Source organism: Pseudorca crassidens, chromosome 15 (genome assembly GCF_039906515.1).
Source record: "Pseudorca crassidens isolate mPseCra1 chromosome 15, mPseCra1.hap1, whole genome shotgun sequence".
NCBI classification, from domain to species: domain Eukaryota; kingdom Metazoa; phylum Chordata; class Mammalia; order Artiodactyla; family Delphinidae; genus Pseudorca; species Pseudorca crassidens.
This window is the reverse complement of record NC_090310.1, coordinates 58750335-58767560: the sequence shown is the minus strand read 5'-3', so window position 1 is coordinate 58767560 and position 17226 is coordinate 58750335. Positions and strand designations below refer to the sequence as shown.

At 47.8% G+C, this 17226-nt stretch overlaps 1 protein-coding gene and 1 long non-coding RNA gene across 8 annotated transcripts in view; both read left to right on the top strand.

Annotated features, from left to right (window-relative positions):
- The window catches only part of SMOX (spermine oxidase), a 38809-nt gene extending 32079 nt beyond the window's left edge, over positions 1 to 6730 (top strand). For 3 of the 7 annotated variants that reach the window (XM_067707565.1, XM_067707564.1, XM_067707570.1), the window contains 5 exons: positions 1926 to 2099; positions 2262 to 3021; positions 3723 to 3883; positions 5736 to 5825; positions 6261 to 6730. In XM_067707565.1, the coding sequence (XP_067563666.1) occupies positions 1926 to 2099; positions 2262 to 3021; positions 3723 to 3883; positions 5736 to 5825; positions 6261 to 6398 (1323 nt within the window). In that variant the 3' untranslated portion in view covers positions 6399 to 6730. The other 4 variants (XM_067707568.1, XM_067707566.1, XM_067707569.1 and 1 more) reach the window with 3 other exon arrangements.
- Positions 6731 to 7824: 1094 nt separating this feature from the next.
- LOC137207571 (uncharacterized) overlaps positions 7825 to 17226 on the top strand; it is a 20969-nt gene continuing 11567 nt past the window's right edge. Inside the window, exon 1 of the long non-coding RNA XR_010935159.1 lies at positions 7825 to 16497. This is a non-coding gene — a long non-coding RNA (uncharacterized lncRNA). The remainder of the gene's footprint in view (positions 16498 to 17226) is intronic.

Below are 17226 nucleotides of genomic sequence, written 5' to 3'. Positions count from 1 at the left end.
GAGGCTTTTCCCTTGAGTGGAGTGGTGGGGGGTGGGCCATGCCACTTTCCTTCCTCTACTCAGCAGCCCCAGGGCCGGGCTGCAGGGCAGACATATTCCTATGAATGTGTGTTGACCAAATTCAGACTCACTTTAGGAGGGGAAACACGCCATTAATCAGCATCAGCCACAGATGTTTGGCCAAGGAGCCCAAACCTACCAGTGTCCTGGGAGGGAGAGTGGGCATGTGATCATGCTCACAACCCTTCAGTGATGCCAGGGTCTTTTTTTTTTTTAATACATTTATTTATTTTTGGCTGCATTGGGTCTTTGTTGCTGCTCACGGGCTTTTCTCTAGTTGCGGTGAGCGGGGGCTATTCTTCCTTGCAGTGCGCGGGTTTCTCATTGTGGTGGCTTCTCTTGTTGCAGAGCATGGGCTCCAGGCGCGCAGGCTTCAGTAGCTGCGGCACGCGGGCTTCAGTAGTTGCAGCGTGCAGGTTCAGTAGTTGTGGCTCATGGGCTTAATTGCTTCGCTGCATGTGGGATATTCCTGGGCCAGGGCTTGAACCCATGTCCCCTGCATTGGCAGGTGGATTCTTAACCACTGCGCCACCAGGGAAGTCTGCCAGGGTCTTAGATAAAGTCCAGGGTCCTTGACATGACTGTTAGTTCTTCGTGCCCTGGCCCTTGCCTGCCTTTCCAAAGTCCTCTCTTGCAACTGTCTTTCTCCTCACTGCCCACTTCAGCAAGACAGAGCCACTTTGCATCTTACACTCTCCCTCTCCCCTGTCTTTGAATATGCTGTTCCTTCTGCCTGAAATACTTTCCCTCTCCTTTCCACTGCCTACTTGGTTATCTCCTGACTGTCCAAGGTTTTCTGAGCTGATCTCACAACCCCTGGGTTCTTTCTTGTCACAGCACATCATATAGAAACAGCCCAGTTATGATATCTCTCCAGCTTGAGTGAGGACCAGAGCTTGGTTCCATGTCCGTCTTCCTCAACATTACAACTTGTGTTGGGCACATAGCCCAGTAAGTGTTTGTTGAGTGAGTGTTGGGGCTCAGACCTTGCCCTTTGGGGATCCCAGCCTGACCCAGGACTGGCTTACTTTCCTCAGGGAGACCTGCCCAGTGTTTGGTGGGAGTTATGTATCAGGCAGGCAGGGAAGGCAATAGGCCCCCACTCCAAGGAACTGTTCATTGCTTTTTGTTGATGAAGTGTGGTCTGGAGTTCTTGCCAAAATATGCCCGTGAAGTGTACTTCCATTCCTTGGTGCACTGGGGCCTCCTTCCTCTCCACATGCCCTGCCCCAACATGGCCATCTTCCTTAAATGCGTCTGGGTCCTGCAGTAAAGGGTACACTTTGTGTGGACCTGAGTATGATTGGGAGGGTCTCCAGAAAGATCAGATTTCAAGGCCCCTACTGCTCCCTCTCCCCCAAAACACTGGCCAGACCACAGCTCCAGACTGCCCTCCTGGGATAGGGTGAAGCAGATACACTTGAGCGGGAATGTCAGGGGAAGAATTTGTGCATTTGGTTCTTGGAAAAGGGAAATGTGTGTAGACCTGGGTTCTTCAGTGGGCAGTATGCTCGGCCATGTAGAGCGCATGTAGGGGCAGTACCTTCCCCACAGGCTGTATAGGCACCAGACATTTCACTTTGTTCTAAGCAGGGGCTGAGTAAGAGAGCCTCTGGGACCCACCCCACCTCCTGTGTGTGGAAGCAAGGAAGCTGACTGCCCAGGTTCAGCCCCAAACCTCGATTTTGTTGGTTCAGCCTCAGTGCAGCACTGAGCACGACGTTGATTTACCAAAGGAGAGGCCCCGTGGGCTTAGCACATCCGGGAACACCTTGGAGGTGGTGACTACTGAATTGGAGCTCTTAGGTCTGAGATGGAGGTAGGATGAGTGAATGTGTTTTCAGTCTCCTGGGGTCTCTTTGTAGGTCTATAACTTGACCCAAGAGTTCTTCCGGCACGGTAAACCAGTCAATGCTGAGAGTCAGAACAGCGTGGGGGTGTTCACCCGAGAGGAGGTGCGCAACCGCATTAGGGACGACCCTGATGATCCAGAGGCCACCAAGCGCCTGAAGCTCGCCATGATCCAGCAGTACCTGAAGGTATCTTTGCCATCTCGGAGCTCTGTTGAGTACAAATGCCAGAGTGAGGAAGACTGACCCTGGGGAATCTGGGTCCGAGGAGGGCGGCACTGCCCTAAAGTCCTGCTCCTACCCCTGCCCAGCCTTGGCGGTCACCTGGCTCCCCTCTGGCTCTTCCCACAGGTGGAGAGCTGTGAGAGTAGCTCGCACAGCATGGACGAGGTGTCCCTGAGCGCCTTTGGGGAGTGGACTGAGATTCCCGGTGCCCACCACATCATCCCCTCGGGCTTCATGCGGGTTGTGGAGCTGCTGGCTGAGGGCATCCCGGCCCACATCATCCAGCTGGGGAAACCCGTCCGTTGTGTTCACTGGGACCAGGCCTCGTCCCACCCTTGGGGCCCTGAGATTGAGCCCCGGGGTGAGGGTAACCATAATCATGACACTGGGGAGGGCAGCCAGGGTGGAGAGGAGCCCCAGGGGGAGAGGCAGGATGAGGATGAGCAGTGGCCGGTGGTGGTGGAGTGCGAGGACTGTGAGGTGATCCCAGCGGACCACGTGATTGTGACCGTGTCGCTGGGCGTGCTCAAGACGCAGCATGCCAGCTTCTTCCGGCCAGGCCTGCCCGCTGAGAAGGTGGCTGCCATCCACCGACTGGGCATCGGCACCACCGACAAGATCTTTCTAGAATTCGAGGAGCCCTTCTGGGGCCCCGAGTGCAACAGCCTACAGTTTGTGTGGGAGGACGAGGCGGAGAGCCACACGCTCACTTACCCACCCGAGCTCTGGTACCGCAAGATCTGTGGCTTTGATGTCCTCTACCCGCCTGAGCGCTACGGCCACGTGCTGAGTGGCTGGATCTGTGGGGAGGAGGCCCTTGTCATGGAGAAGTGTGATGACGAGGCAGTGGCTGAGATCTGCACAGAGATGCTGCGGCAGTTCACAGGTGCGTCCCTGTCCCTGTCCCGCTGCCTGCTCCATGGGCCTCGCTGCGTCTGCCCTCCTCCGCTAGACCCTCTGGGTCTCCTGAACTGTGTGCTAGCATCCTCGTCCCTAGGTCGTGACACTGAGGTGGTGTGCCCACTGGGAGAGATGCGGTAGGGCACTGCGTCTTGGCCTTGGCCTCCTAAATTGCAGGCTCTCCCCCTGTTTGGAACTTGAGACACTCAAAACCACAGGCTCTGTATTTCTTCTCTGTTTCTAAGGGCTGTTGGTGAAAAACTCAGATTTCACCGCAAAACCTCAGATTGCCGATTTCCTACTCATGTTGTCTTGCTAAGAGATGGATTTGTGGTTTTTTTCTGTCTGATTTTTAGTTGAACATCTTTCCTCCACTATCCCAGAAGAGCCTCACAAGAACCCCTAAAATTGGAAGGGGGAACATTATTATCTGGAATGTTTTTCAGATAGGAAAATTAAGGTCCACAGAGAGGAGGTATTTTGCTGGGGGTCACAACGAGGCGTTGAGGGGTACACAGCTTGAACCCCAGCCTCCATCCCTCCCTCCTCCATACTCCATGTTTATCCGTAGCAGCCTGGCCTTCCTGGAGCCCTAGAGGTAGAGTGGGAGTTGTCTTCTCAGGGGTGTCTTCTGTGTGCAGCCATTTCATATTCTCCCCCCCCTTGGCTCTTCTCACTCCCCAACAGGGAACCCCAACATTCCAAAGCCTCGGCGAATTCTGCGCTCAGCCTGGGGCAGCAACCCCTACTTCCGGGGATCCTATTCATATACACAGGTGGGCTCGAGTGGGGCAGATGTGGAGAAGCTGGCCAAGCCCCTGCCATACACGGAGAGCTCCAAGACAGCGGTGAGTGTGGGTGTGCTGGGTATGTGAGGGAGGGGGTGCAGAGTGAGGGCATCTGTGAGGGGTGCGGTGGGCATTTTGTATGTGTGTTTGGTCCAGGGGAGGAGTGGGAGGGTAGTGTTCACTGAGGAGTGCCAAGGTAAGATAGATGGAGTAGCTCCCATAATGAAGGAGAAAACAGACAATGTGCACTCAACATCTGGAAGAACAGAGTCAAATTGAGATGTGTTAAACTCTTTCTTGAGGTTATAAAAACTGAGCCATTTAATGCTGTGCTGTCCAATATGGTAGCCATTAGCTTTAAAGTAATAAATCCAACATTTTGTTCGTCAGTTGCACTAGCCACCTTTCAAGTTTGAGAGCCACGTGTCACTCATGGTTACAGTGTCAGAGTGTGTCACTATAGAGCATTTCTGTCATCGTGGGAAGTTCTTTTGGACAGCACTGACCGAGTATGTTTTGTTTATTTTCCCCAGTATGTTTTAGAAAATAAAATTGAGAATACTGACCCTCCCCCAAATTACATCAACTATGTAATAATATACACAGAAAAATAATAAATTGAAAAGAAATTATCTCTATATATTTCTGTTCCCATGAAGTAAATTTTGAGTTTTCCCCACCAAGCACACACATACAATAAATGTTAAAACCCCAACAGAATTATATTTAAAATAATTCTTTGGTGTAATTGGTGAAGAAGATTGTAGTCAACCAATATGTGTTGTGCCTGCCCTGGCTGTGCTCAGGGGGAGAGAGGAAAAGGCCTTCACTGCTGCTACAGCCATCCTCCTGAAAAGCACACCTTTTCTTGTCACCTGCATCAGTTAGGACCAGTGCATATAACAAAAAGCAAAACAAAACAAACTGTGGTTTAAACAAGATGGAACTTTACTTAGGTCACATAAAAGGAAATCCGGAGGTAGGTGTCAGGGCCCAGCATCAGTAGCACCTGGCTCCATCTTCCAGGCCACCTTGTGGTCCAAGAGGTCTGTGGAGGCTGCTGCTCTTGCTCTCATATCTGTGACAGGCTGATGGGTAAAAGAAGGGAACCCCTGGGCTGAGTCAGTGTTTCTGAGCAACAGTGAACTTGAAGTTGATTGGCTAGAACTTAGTCACATGACTCCACCAGCTGCTAGTGGGATACTAGGTTGGGATACATCTTTTTTTTTTTTTTCCTGGATGGCAATGGACCCAGTTAAAAGACAGGATTTTTGTTACTGAGGAGAAAGAGAATGGATGTGGGAGTAGGGAGCTTGCCCTCTGCCGCAATATGTGCCCCCTTTTCAGCTTAACCACCTCTGTGGGCTCTTTGTTGGTGGGTTAAAACCTCACTACTCAAGGTGGGTGGTCCATGGACAAGCAGCACTGGCATCATGTGGGAGCATGTTAGATGTGCAGACTCTCAGCCCACCGCAGACCTGGTGAATTAAAAACTGCATCCTACCAGGGTCCCCAGCTGGTACCTTTGCACACTCAGTTTGAGATGTACTGGAGTAAAATCCAAACTCAAGCTTGGAATGCAAGCATTAGTTCTGTGCTTGGACCCCACCTAAACAGCCTCCTTTCTTAAGGTTGAGCCCTGGCTATACCAAAATTCTCACTGTCTCCTAGACCAGGCCTGTTTTGGTGCATTTTTGCCCCCATTTTTCCTTCTTCCTGAAACGTCCTTTGCCTGTTTATTTATCCAGCATCTTCCGAGAAGAAGCCCAAAGGTCCTGTCCTCTGGGAAGCTTTGTGTGATCTCCCTGACAGTGGGCCTCTTTCCTGGGCTCTCAGCACCTCGCCCAAACACCCATCACGTCACGTATGACGCCATTTAGTAATTGGGTTTCGTGTCTGGCTTCCCCACCAGCAAGGAAGCTCCTCAAAGCAGCTGCCTGGTCACCTTTTATCTTCCAAGTGCCCAGAACAGTCCCTGGAACCTAATAGAGGCTCCATAAAGGTTTGTTAAATTACTGCCTAACTTTATTGAGTGCTTATATTCTTTCAGGTTCTGAGTCCTTTAGATACATTATTTCACTTAATTCTTACACCTACTCTCAGAAGTAGAGGGTATAAACCCATTCTGGAGATGAGAAAATCAAAGCTTAGGGAGGTTAACTCATTCCCTGAGTTCACTAGTAAGAGGCACAGTGAGTCTCTGAAATTGTAGAGACAGGACTCATGAAAGCCTCAGAGCAGAAAGGACTGAGGCCTGGATGTTTGGGGAAGAAGCAGGGGAAGATGGGGATGGGCAACTCCTCATCCTGTGGAAATAGTACCTGCATCTCAGATGCCTGCTTATTCCTCTCTGACTTGTAGTATGGATGGGTGGTTCTGGGGCAGACAGGTAGCCTTTCTTGCTCCTCCACCTTCACTTCCCTGTCCCCCTGCCCAGCCCATGCAGGTGCTGTTCTCAGGTGAGGCCACCCACCGCAAGTACTATTCCACCACCCATGGTGCTCTGCTCTCTGGCCAGCGTGAGGCTGCCCGTCTCATTGAGATGTACCGAGACCTCTTCCAGCAGGGGACCTGAGGGCCTCCTCGCTGCCAAGCGTGTTCCTTAAAGAACCACTAACTTGTGACTTTCAGCCCTGCCCCTTGCTGTTGTGTACTCCTCATTTCCTAATCCTCTGGAGAATGGATTTGTATCTTTTGTAGAGCTAGACATCTAAATGGCTTCAGACCTGGCCCTGTAGCTTTTCCTTTTCTCCTTGCTGGGTGGTGACCAGGGTGGGGTCTGTTGATTTACCTCTGTGCTCTGACCTCTGACCTCCCCATGCCTCCCCTCATCTCTGAACTTGTTATTGTAAGTGCCTTCAATACTCTGCATTTTGGGATAATAAAAGAGGCTTGCCCTTCCTGTGCTCCTCAGCTTCTCTCTTCCGTTTTTCTTAGCCTTGTGTGTATATGTGTGTGTGTGTGTGTGTGTGTGTACGTGTGTGTATGTGTGTCTGTGTTTATCTGTCATATCCTCTTTGAGTGAAAGGATGGTGGGGGTGCTGTGGTCTGGCTATACCCCCAGAAAGGAAGGTGCCTGCCTTTAGTGGAAGGGGCATCCCCTCACCCCAATCTGTTTGTGGTTGTTTCCTTTCCTGCCCGTGAGACCCCTCTGGAGTAAGGGCCCCTCACTGCCCAGCCTCAGCTCCTTCAGGACAGGCCCGGGTCTGCCTGTTGGCCATTTGCCAGACTTCTCAGAGCCTGATCGGGTAACATGGCCACATGGAGTGAAGGTGAGTTTTATGGGAGGGGACACCTGTTGTGGCTCCATGCCAAGCTCAGACGTGTTAATTATTAATCAGTGTCACCTGGCCACAGGGCCCTGGGTCTGGCCCTTGGCTTAGCTTCTGTTGACTTCTGGGAAGGTGGATAGTCCAGCCATTTTTTTGCTGAGTGAAAACACAGACACTCACATATACACCCCTTATATACCCACACACACATACATCACTCCCACACAGATACACTACCCCACACCCTTACACCTATACGCAACTACACTTACACACATGCATAAAACCTTAAAGAACATTTAGTCATTTTCTTACTCCAGATTTCTAGTGACAGAGTTTGAATTCTATAGGGTTGAGGGGTTGGGTGGTGGAGGAAGTGATGAAAAGTCAGGTGCACCCCCTGGTCTAACTCTATGAACTTAGGTTGGGTCCACTCTTCAGAAGTATAGGGCAGTGCCCTTGATATGGCTCTACGTCCTTTCCCCCTTCACCTCAGGCTGTGATGGACATGTCTAACACATAGATATTCCTCTGCACGCCTCCCTGCACCTGCCTGCACATCCCTACATGCACACCCTCCTACATGCATATACACCCCTACACACACACCTACATGGACATATCTAATAGGCATCCTTGCTTTGCCAGGGTTGACCCACCAGACATCCCTCATGGAGTTTATGTCAGGGATTCATGTTCGCCTGATGCATAACTTGAAAAACTGTAAGTATATATTTAAAAAATTTTTTTGAATAGAGGATCTATCAATGTAGTTAAAGCTCTAAAGTCATAAAAGGATACACTGAACAACCTCCTCCCACGCCTGTCCCCAATACCATTGCCACTTCCAATGGCCCCGTGTTATTAGTATCTTGTGTATCCGTTTTTAGATATGTCACTGTAAATGTATACTGTTCTCTCTCCTTTTTATGCTAAAGTGACAAAGTATTCATCCTGTTCTGCATTTTGCTTGTTTTAGTTAACATAATGTATCTTGGAGCTATTTCCATAACAATACTTAAATGGACAAGTGATACAGTCTTGGACCCTCCCCATGTCCTGGATTTTCCCCACCAACTGTGCTAGGGAAAGTGGTGAAAGAAGTGGCCCATCACATAAGTATGGGGGATGAAAGTAATACTTAGAGTCTCTGGATCACAGGTGTAGGAATTTTGAAGAACTCTATGAGGGTGAAGGGCTGGAAATGTTTATTTGGTGATTGCATGTTGGGGAGCTTCAGGTGTGCCCAAGTCAGGAGGGTAGTCGTAAGTGCTGGAGGTAGTCTCTTAATTTGACATGGATGCCAGCTCAGGCTGGGGAGGGTGATTCATCCCATCAGGGAAGCAAAACCTCCAGAGAGTTAAGTAATGCAAGTAATGCGCCTAAGATCACTCAGGTAGGTGGTGATGCTGAGACTTGATCCAAGGTCTGTTTGGTGCCACAGTGCAGGCTTATTCTAGTTACTATATGATAAAAAGAAGAGGCTGGTGCCATCAAAAAAAATCTTAGGCCATTACCAGACAGAGTGGAACTGGGTACAGCCACACTGGGAGACTGTGGTGGCAGGTTCTACTAAAGCAGGCCATGTGCCTGCCAGCATTTCCACTCCTGGGTATATACCGAAAAGAAATGAGTGCATATGCCCACCAGAAATATGTACCAGAGACTAGATGTACCAGGGACACAGGATGAGTTCCTTGCTGTGATTAGGTTCCTGAAACAGCCGTGGCATTGATTGAAACCCAAATGACTCTTAGTGGTGTCTAATATGGCATGCTCAGGCCAACACCTGTGCCTATGCCTGCTATACAATTTCTGTCACCTGTGGGAGGTCACTTGCGAGGAAAGTTCTTTCCTGGCACTGGATTCTATGTAGAATTTGTTGCATGGTTTCTTGTGCTGTTGGCATTAGTGAATCCATGGGCAAGGTGTTCAGTTATGGCTTTGTGGAAGCCTCAGAAATGTTCCTTCAGGGGGGCCTGGGTTACTTGGCAAATACTGTCTCTTTCCACTGTTGCTGCTCTGGAACAGGTGAGGAATATTAGCTCCGCCTTCATGGGAGCCACTTGGAATGTCTGCCCTACCTACAAACAAAGGTAGGAGTGAAGTGCCTTTGGTTTGAGTCACTCTGCATTTGCTCGGGGCTGTCAGGATGAGCCCACAGGTGATCCCAAGGTGCAGAGTGAGGTGGGCTGCTGGTTCAGTTCTAGAGAACTGCCTGTCTAATTAATGGTCTGCCAAACATAATGGTATATTCACATGAAAGCCGTGTTTTCTCATAAAGACCAGCTGGTGTCCCTTCTTCCATGCTTGGCCCTTTTAGCCTGTTCTCCACACAGCAGCCAGTGTGATCCTTTAAACTATATGAATCCAGTTATGTGCTTCCCTGGTTTCCAGCGATTCCCACCATACTGAGCATAAAAGGTGATTTCCAATGTCCTGTGTGATCTGTTCTGTGGCCCCACTTCCTTCCGTGGCCCCCTTCTTTTGGCCCTAGCTGTCCCCTTTATCTGGAATGCTTGCCCCCAGGTAGTGCAAGTCTCTTTCCCTCATTGCATTCAGTTCTCTAATCAGCTGTCACTTCTCTAGGAAAACTTCCCTAAGCACCCCGTTTCACAGCACTCCCAGCACTCTTTGTCCCTCCCCTTGCCTGTTTCTTCATAGCCCTTCTCTTTCCATGATGTCATATTTTTTTTGTTTATTTATTTGTCCATCTGTCCCCCCCACCCCTTCCCCAGGATGTAGGTTACATTGTCCAAAATAGTGCCTGGTATAGTGGGTTATCAATGAATATTTGCAGAATGAATGAACAAGTGAATGAAGAAGCTGAGCTGAATGGCGTCATCCCCCAGACCCACCATTGGTGCTGGCCAGCAGTCCTCGTGGGCTTCCCTTGTCAGCTCCCCTTCAACTCTGATACCTCCCCTCCCCCACCAACTGTCAATAGGCACCATGGTCTCCTGCTTCACGGACAAAATAGAAGCCACCTGGAGGCAACTTCCTCGACAAATCTACAAACTGCTAGCCTTCACACCTGTCCTTTTAGACCAGGGGTCCCCAACCCCTGGGCCAAGGACCGGTACCGGTCTGCGGCCTGTTAGGAACCGGGCTGCATAGCAGGAGGTGAGCGAAGCTTCGTCTGCTGCTCCCCATCGCTCCCCATTGTTTGCATTACCGCCTGAACCATCCCCCCTGCTCCCCCGGTCTGTGGAAAAATTGTCTTCCACGAAACCGGTCCATGGTGCCAAAAATGTTGGGGACTGCTCTTTTAGACCTTTCCCAGGCACGATGGAAGTGTGTGACCCATCACTTGTGCATCCCATGCCCCAAACTCAGGGACTTTGCTTGTCCTTTCCTATCCACATTCTCTCCACTCCATGCTTGCCACCCACACTTCAGTGTCCTCACATCTTTCCCATCACCAACCCTCATCTTACTCCCACTTTTCCTTGCCTCTCTTTAGGCCAAGCATCACGTTAGCATTTCCTACACTTGCTCTCTCTGCATCCTTACTATCCTCACCCTAGCAGTGGTTGGTGGGGGTCCTCAGGCCGCAGAGGGAGACACAGGAAGGACTGGGCTGGCTCTCCTTTTCATGGCTGGGAGAGGTGAGGAGGACCTCTAGGTCTGCGGAAGCACAACCTCATGGGCTGAACCACATCCTTTGGCGCCATCTGCTGGCCATTTTGGAATGCAACCCTCTTGCTGCACAGGGAACATTTGTGTCCTGGATTCTGTGAGCTTTTCTGAATAAAAAAAAAAAAATTCAATGAATCATAGAAAGTACCTTTAATTAATGCTGAATAAGTTAATAAAGTAAGATTCCCCCCCAATATTGGCCCCCAAGATATTTTCTTTTTTATTCATTCGTTCATTCACTATTTTGTTCATCCAGCAGACTTTTGTGTGCCAGCTTCTGTGCTAGAAATGTTTAATTATGCTTCAGTAAATAAGTTTATTAAGTAAATAAATAAGAAGTATGAACTTATTTTATTCCCCAAGTGAATCTGGACTGTATGATTTCAATTCTTTTAAGTTTGTTGAGGTTTGTTTTATAGCCCAGGATATGGTCTATCTTGGTGTATGATCTATGGTGCTTGCAAAGGATGTGTAGTGTGCTGTTGTTGGGTGGAGTGTTCTACAGATGTTGATCAGATCCTGCTGGCTGACAGTGTTGTTGATTTCCTCTATATCCTTGCTGATTTTCTGTCTATTTCTACTGATTGTTGAGAGAATAGTTGAAGTGTCCAATTATAATTGTGTATTTCTTTATGCTTTCAACCCTATCAGTTTTTTTGTATTAATAGACTTTTTTAAGAACAGTTTTAGATGTACAGAAAAAGTGAGTATATAGACCCTACCTCCATTTTCCCTATTATTAACATTTTACAGGACTTCACTGGTTGTCCAGTGGCTAAAACTCCACGCTCCCAATGCAGAGGTCCCGGGTTCGATCCCTGGTCAGGGAACTAGATCCCACATACTGCAACTAAGAGTTTGCATGCTGCAACTAAAGACCCCGCATGCCTCACTAAAGACCCTGCATGACACAAGTGAAGACCCCACATACCGCAACTAAAGATTCTGCATGCCACAACTAAAAGATCCCGCATGCCGCAACTAAAACAGATCTCACGTGCTGCAACTAAAAGATCCTGCATGCCTCAACTAAAGATCCCACGTACTGCACCTAAAAGATCCCGCATGCCGCAACTAAAAGACCCCACATGCCTCAACTAAAAAAGATCTCGCATGCTGCAACTAAAAGATCCCCATGCTGCAACTGAAAAAGATCTTGCATGCTGCAACTAAAAGATCCTGCATGCTGCAATGAAGATCCCATGTGCTGCAACTAGGACCTGGCGCAGCCAAATAAATAAATAAATAGATAGATAGATAGATAAAATATTTTAAAAAATCCAACTACAGAAAAAAATCTTACATTAATATGATGCATTTGTTATAATCAATGAACCAATATTGGTATATTATTATTAAATAAAGTCCACAGGTTAAATGAATAAACTAATGTCTTTTTCTGTTCCAGAATTCTATCCAGGATGCCACATTACATTTAGCCATCATGTTTCATTAAGTTCCTCTTGGTTGTGATGTTTTCTCAGACTCTCCTTGTCTTTGATGATCTTAACAGTTTTGAGTATAGTCAGGCATATTGTAGGATGGACCTCTATTAGAATTTGTCTGATGTTTTTCTCATGACTAGACTGGGGTTATAGGTTTCTGGAGGAAAACCACAGAGTTAAAAGTGCCATTTTCATCTCATCACATGACCTTGATCACTTTGCTGAGATAGACTTTGTCAGGTTTCTGTACTGTAAAGTTATCTCCACCCCTACCCCCACCACCACCCACCTCCCACCCTGCGCCATCATACTGTCCTCTTTGGAAGGAAGTCACTTTGCAGCCCACACTTAAGGAGTTATACTCCCCTCCTTTAGAGTAGAGTATCTACATAATTTATTTGGAATTCTTCTACGTATGAAAATTGTCCCTTCTCTTCCCTTACCTCTCTCTATTTATTAACTTATTCAATCATTTATTTATATCAGAATGGACTCATGGATATTTATTTTATACTTTGGATTATAATCTAATACTACTTTATACTGTTGTTAAATTGTTCCCACTTTGGTCACTGGGAGCTCTTTCATTTGGCTCCTATGTCCCTTTGACATGCCCCCATCAATGCGTGGGTTTTTTTTCTTTTTTGGGCACTTCCTTACTTTCTGCACTATTAAGATGCTCCAGGCTTATCTTGTATATTTCCTGCTTCTGTCATTGAAACAGCCATTTCTCCAGGGAACCCTGATTCCTTTTAATAGAGCTTGTTCTGGCTGGGGGCAAAAGCTAGATTGGTGTTGCCAGTTGTGGTTGTTAATGGCAAAAGTGACCTCAGTTCTTCATTTCTCCCTGCTTTGCTGTGTGATCTTGCATCTCCTCCCACTAAAGAGGTTGTTATTGGCTGAATTATGTCCCCTCAAATTCATGTGTTGAAGTCCTAACCCAGCTCCCTATAATGGATTAAAGATTATTCAGCAAATATTCAATCTCTTTCCTCTTCCTCTGGGAGCAGAATATATTTTCCTGCCCCATTGACTTTGGGCTTGGCCATCTGACTTGTTTTGGCCAACAGAAAATGAACAGACATGATGTGGTATGAGCAGAATCTCCCAGCATGCTTGCACAGTTGGGTTTGGCCTCTCGTTTACTTGCCATTTGTCATAAGAAGAACAGGTCCCTGATAGCTGATGTTTCAAGGAGAACATGGAGAAAGGGGAATAGATGTGAGCCTACAGAAGCCTGGAACCAAACCTACCGCCTGCAGACAGACACATAAACAAGAAAAACAAATGCTTGTTCTTATAACCTGTGAATTTAGGGGTGGCTTGTTTTGCAGCATTATCATGACAATAGTTGACTGTTACACCTCTCTATGGGGGAGTCATCTAGCCCAAGAAGGATATTTCTAGGCACTAGTGATAGAGTGAGCAATGGCCCATAGACTGGGAAGCCATCCACGCTACAGGGTGGTACAGTTCCAGCAAAGGGGCCTGGCAGGAATGGGCCAAGGGATTCAGATTCCTGGAGGATTCATTTCATGGCTTGACTGTGGCTTAAGGACCTGGAAGAGATAGAAGCCAGTGGCATTTTTTTAGTTCCGTTCTACCAGACTGCAGAAAGATCTTCTAACTGCCACTGCCCAGTTCTCAGCTCATGAGGAAGAAGTTTGTTCTAAAAATTCAGAGTTGCTGCTACTCCTCTTCCACCAAATGGAGAATCTGAGAAGCTACAATGTTTCCCTCTGCTCTCAAGGTCCCTTCTGACCCAGACCCACAAGTTTGGACAGTATTAAAGTCTTTGCTGAAGGTAGAAAGTTCCTGCAGGGAATCAGGAGGATGGGTGATCATTACTTTGTTCTCAGCTGCTCAGAAAACAATTCTTGGCAGTAGGACAGTCCTCGCTAATCTGATCATACCAGGTCTCCTCCTAAGTTAGGACTTTGCACCTGCTGTTCCCTCTGCCTGGAATGCTTTCGCCCAGCAATCTGCATGGTTTACATCATTACCATCTTCAGGCCTTTTCTCACACATCACTTTCTACCTGAGACCTTCCCTGGTACTCAAACTGAAAGTGCAACATCCTGTAGCCTCAACACTTCCTGTTCCCTTTCCCTGTTATATTTCTTTTGCTTATCACCATTTACTATATGTTTTGTTGTTATTACCTATCACTCCTGTCTCTCCTGAAATGAGAACTCCATGGAGACTGACATTTTTTTTTAAATGGATGTATCCCCATTGACTGGGCACATAGTAGGTGGTCAGTAAATATTATAAAATGCATGCATTGTTTATTGATCATCACCTGGCCATTTGTTACTGGTTGAGAGGCATCAGAGGGCACCTGGGCCCATCTGAGCAGGTGCATTTCCCACCTGGGGTTGGAGGAATACCAAATGCCTAATCTGTAAGAGGCCCAGGCATTTGGTACTTGTAGGCTTGTCTACTAGGGTGACTATTCCCTGAGAGCTTGAACATAAAAGCTCTCAAGACCGGCTTCTGAGGGTTCCACTCTGAAATTGGACCCATGATAAATGAGATTAGAGACAAGTAAAGCAAACTTCAAGGTACAGAGTGAGACAAAAGGCTGGGATTGAAGCATGAGATGGGAGGATGGAGAGGGATATATGATGGAAACAGAGGCACAATGCACTGGGAGATGGAACCCTGGCCTGGGGACCGATCTCCATGCCTGGTGCACTAAATAAGTGACTCTTCCTTTTAACTTCCTGGCTTGGTCTCTGAACTCACTAGTGGCTTTCAGACCACAGTTTGACTTCCTATCAGGTTCATTTATCATCATGAGGACATTGGCTTGTGTGATAGTTAAATTATAGTTCCCATTAAAAATGAGCACATTGGCTTTGGGCTTATGATCTTCATGTCCTAGTGAGTTAGGCCATCTGTGTCAGCTTTTATGAGACTGTGGAACACTGTGGAACACCGACCAGACCCATTTTCTGGACCTGTAATACTGAGGACCTGCCCCTTGGCTGGAGGCAAGTTCATTGAGCAAATAATACCTCATTGAGCCTTTTGGGGCACAGCCAGCCAGATATTTCGTTGTGTCCCCTTTTACTTTTTACTAGTCTCTTTCAAAATCCCACACATTTGGTCAGTTAGGGAAAATGTCCTTGAGGTAGAGGGCTTCCAAAAAAAACCCCTTGTGTTATGTTTGTGGTGAGAGGGGGAACTGTTAGCTTATGCTGTTTCAGATTAGATAACTGTCACAGGCTTGCAGTGTGGTGACTCGCCTATGTGACAGACACTGAAAGCTGCCTGCCTGATATCCATTGCTTCCTTCTGCTGCCAGAATCGTGATTTTTTTCAGAACAGCAGTGTTTCCAACAGGAGGCAATGATCCACGTTGCCCTAAAGCAGGGTCGACAAACTTTTCAACAAATTTTTTTTTTTTTAATTTAGGCTTTGTGGGCCAAGAGATAACTTTCATACAATACACCTGTCATGAAATATTCTCCTGACTTTTTTTTCTCCAACCATTTAAGAATGTATAAACTCGTTCTTAGTTCATAGGCTGTAAAAAGTCAGGTGGTGGGCTAAATTTGGCCCACTCTGCAGACCTCTGCTCTAAACCAATCACTCCATCTTGTTTTTTATTTTACCAGCCTCCCTTGCAGGGTGGGCATGGCACCCACTTCTGGCCCTTAAGACCCAAGTGGAGGTGTGCTGGGGAAGGGTGGTTTGGGGCAAACTTTATTATCTTGATAAAAGGAGGCAGATTCCATAGCCCAGACCCTTCTCCGTTTTTCTCCCCCTTGAATATGAATGTGAGTTATGGTGCCATTGGTCATGGTGAAGCAACAAGGAGGATAAAAACCAACACACCGAAGACTATGAAGCAAAGACAGTAAGAGCTTGTGTGTGTGACTTACACTGCCAGAAACTACCTACTTCATAAATTGTCAGGTGAGAAAAATAATGACCAATGTTTAAGCAGCTTCCTTATTACTTGCAGCTGCATTTTTAACTGATCCAGTGTGCTAGAGATGTCCTTCATTATGTGCTCCACCCCTCCCCCATCTAGGAGAATTACTTTGCCCACAGACACCGGTACACAAACAGCTGTGTTTTGTATCACATGCTCCATCTCATTCCCATCTGCCTGCTCAGCTGTTCAGACCTGACCTCAAATTAGTCAATCCATAGGCTGGCTAGTGAACCATGATCTTTGTGGCTGGTCTCAGGAATGAGAGCTGAGACTCCTATGGTTTCTGGCAGGACAGAAAAAGGTGGATGCAAACAGCATGATGGAGTCACATGAATGGCGAACTCCTGGAAGGAATGTCCACAAATGTCATGGGTGAGGTACTCCTCCAACGCATCCTTCCCTCCTGCCCCTGGCTCTAAAAGCTCAGCCTGTTGTGGCCCCAGTTCCTGGATTTCTTCTTGGTTCCAAATTCACCCTGGAATTCCTGCTTCATTCTTCTCCAGACAAGAGCAATTTGAGAATGTAGGCCAGGGGCTTGTTCAGCACTCCCTTTGTTTCCCTGCTTCCACCAAGGGGTGGATGGGGGAAGGGAAGAAACTCCAGCCCAGACCTGCAGGAGAGCTGAGTGCAGCCCCACTTCCCAAAGGTACCACCCCCAGCACCACCTGGGTCCACTGGGCTCCCCAGAGAGTTATTCTGAGCTGAGAGGCTATGGGACGGATTTAGCCTTTACAAGCATCTGGTTTTGTGCTTCGCTGAACCACAAGAAGAAGAAAAAAAAGGAAATTCTTTTCCAAGTGGACAGTGAACATGTAACCTCCTGGGGGTATGACAGAATGGGAATAGAAACAGGGTCAGGAGGGCACTGAGGAGTCAGGGATCTGACAGGTCACCAAGGTCCCAGACCTTTCCCCAGGACCTGTCAGTGCCTGGAGCAGGAGGGACTAAGGGACTAGCTTGTAGTGGTGGTAATTGTGGTGAGGGGCCTGCAGGGGAGAGTGGGGCTCCAGGTGGGAGGGGTGGGTGGGCTGCAGGGCACCTGGAGCAGGAGGACTTCTTTCTGCAGAAGTCCAGGGTGTAGCTGGCTCTCTGGCTGGGGAA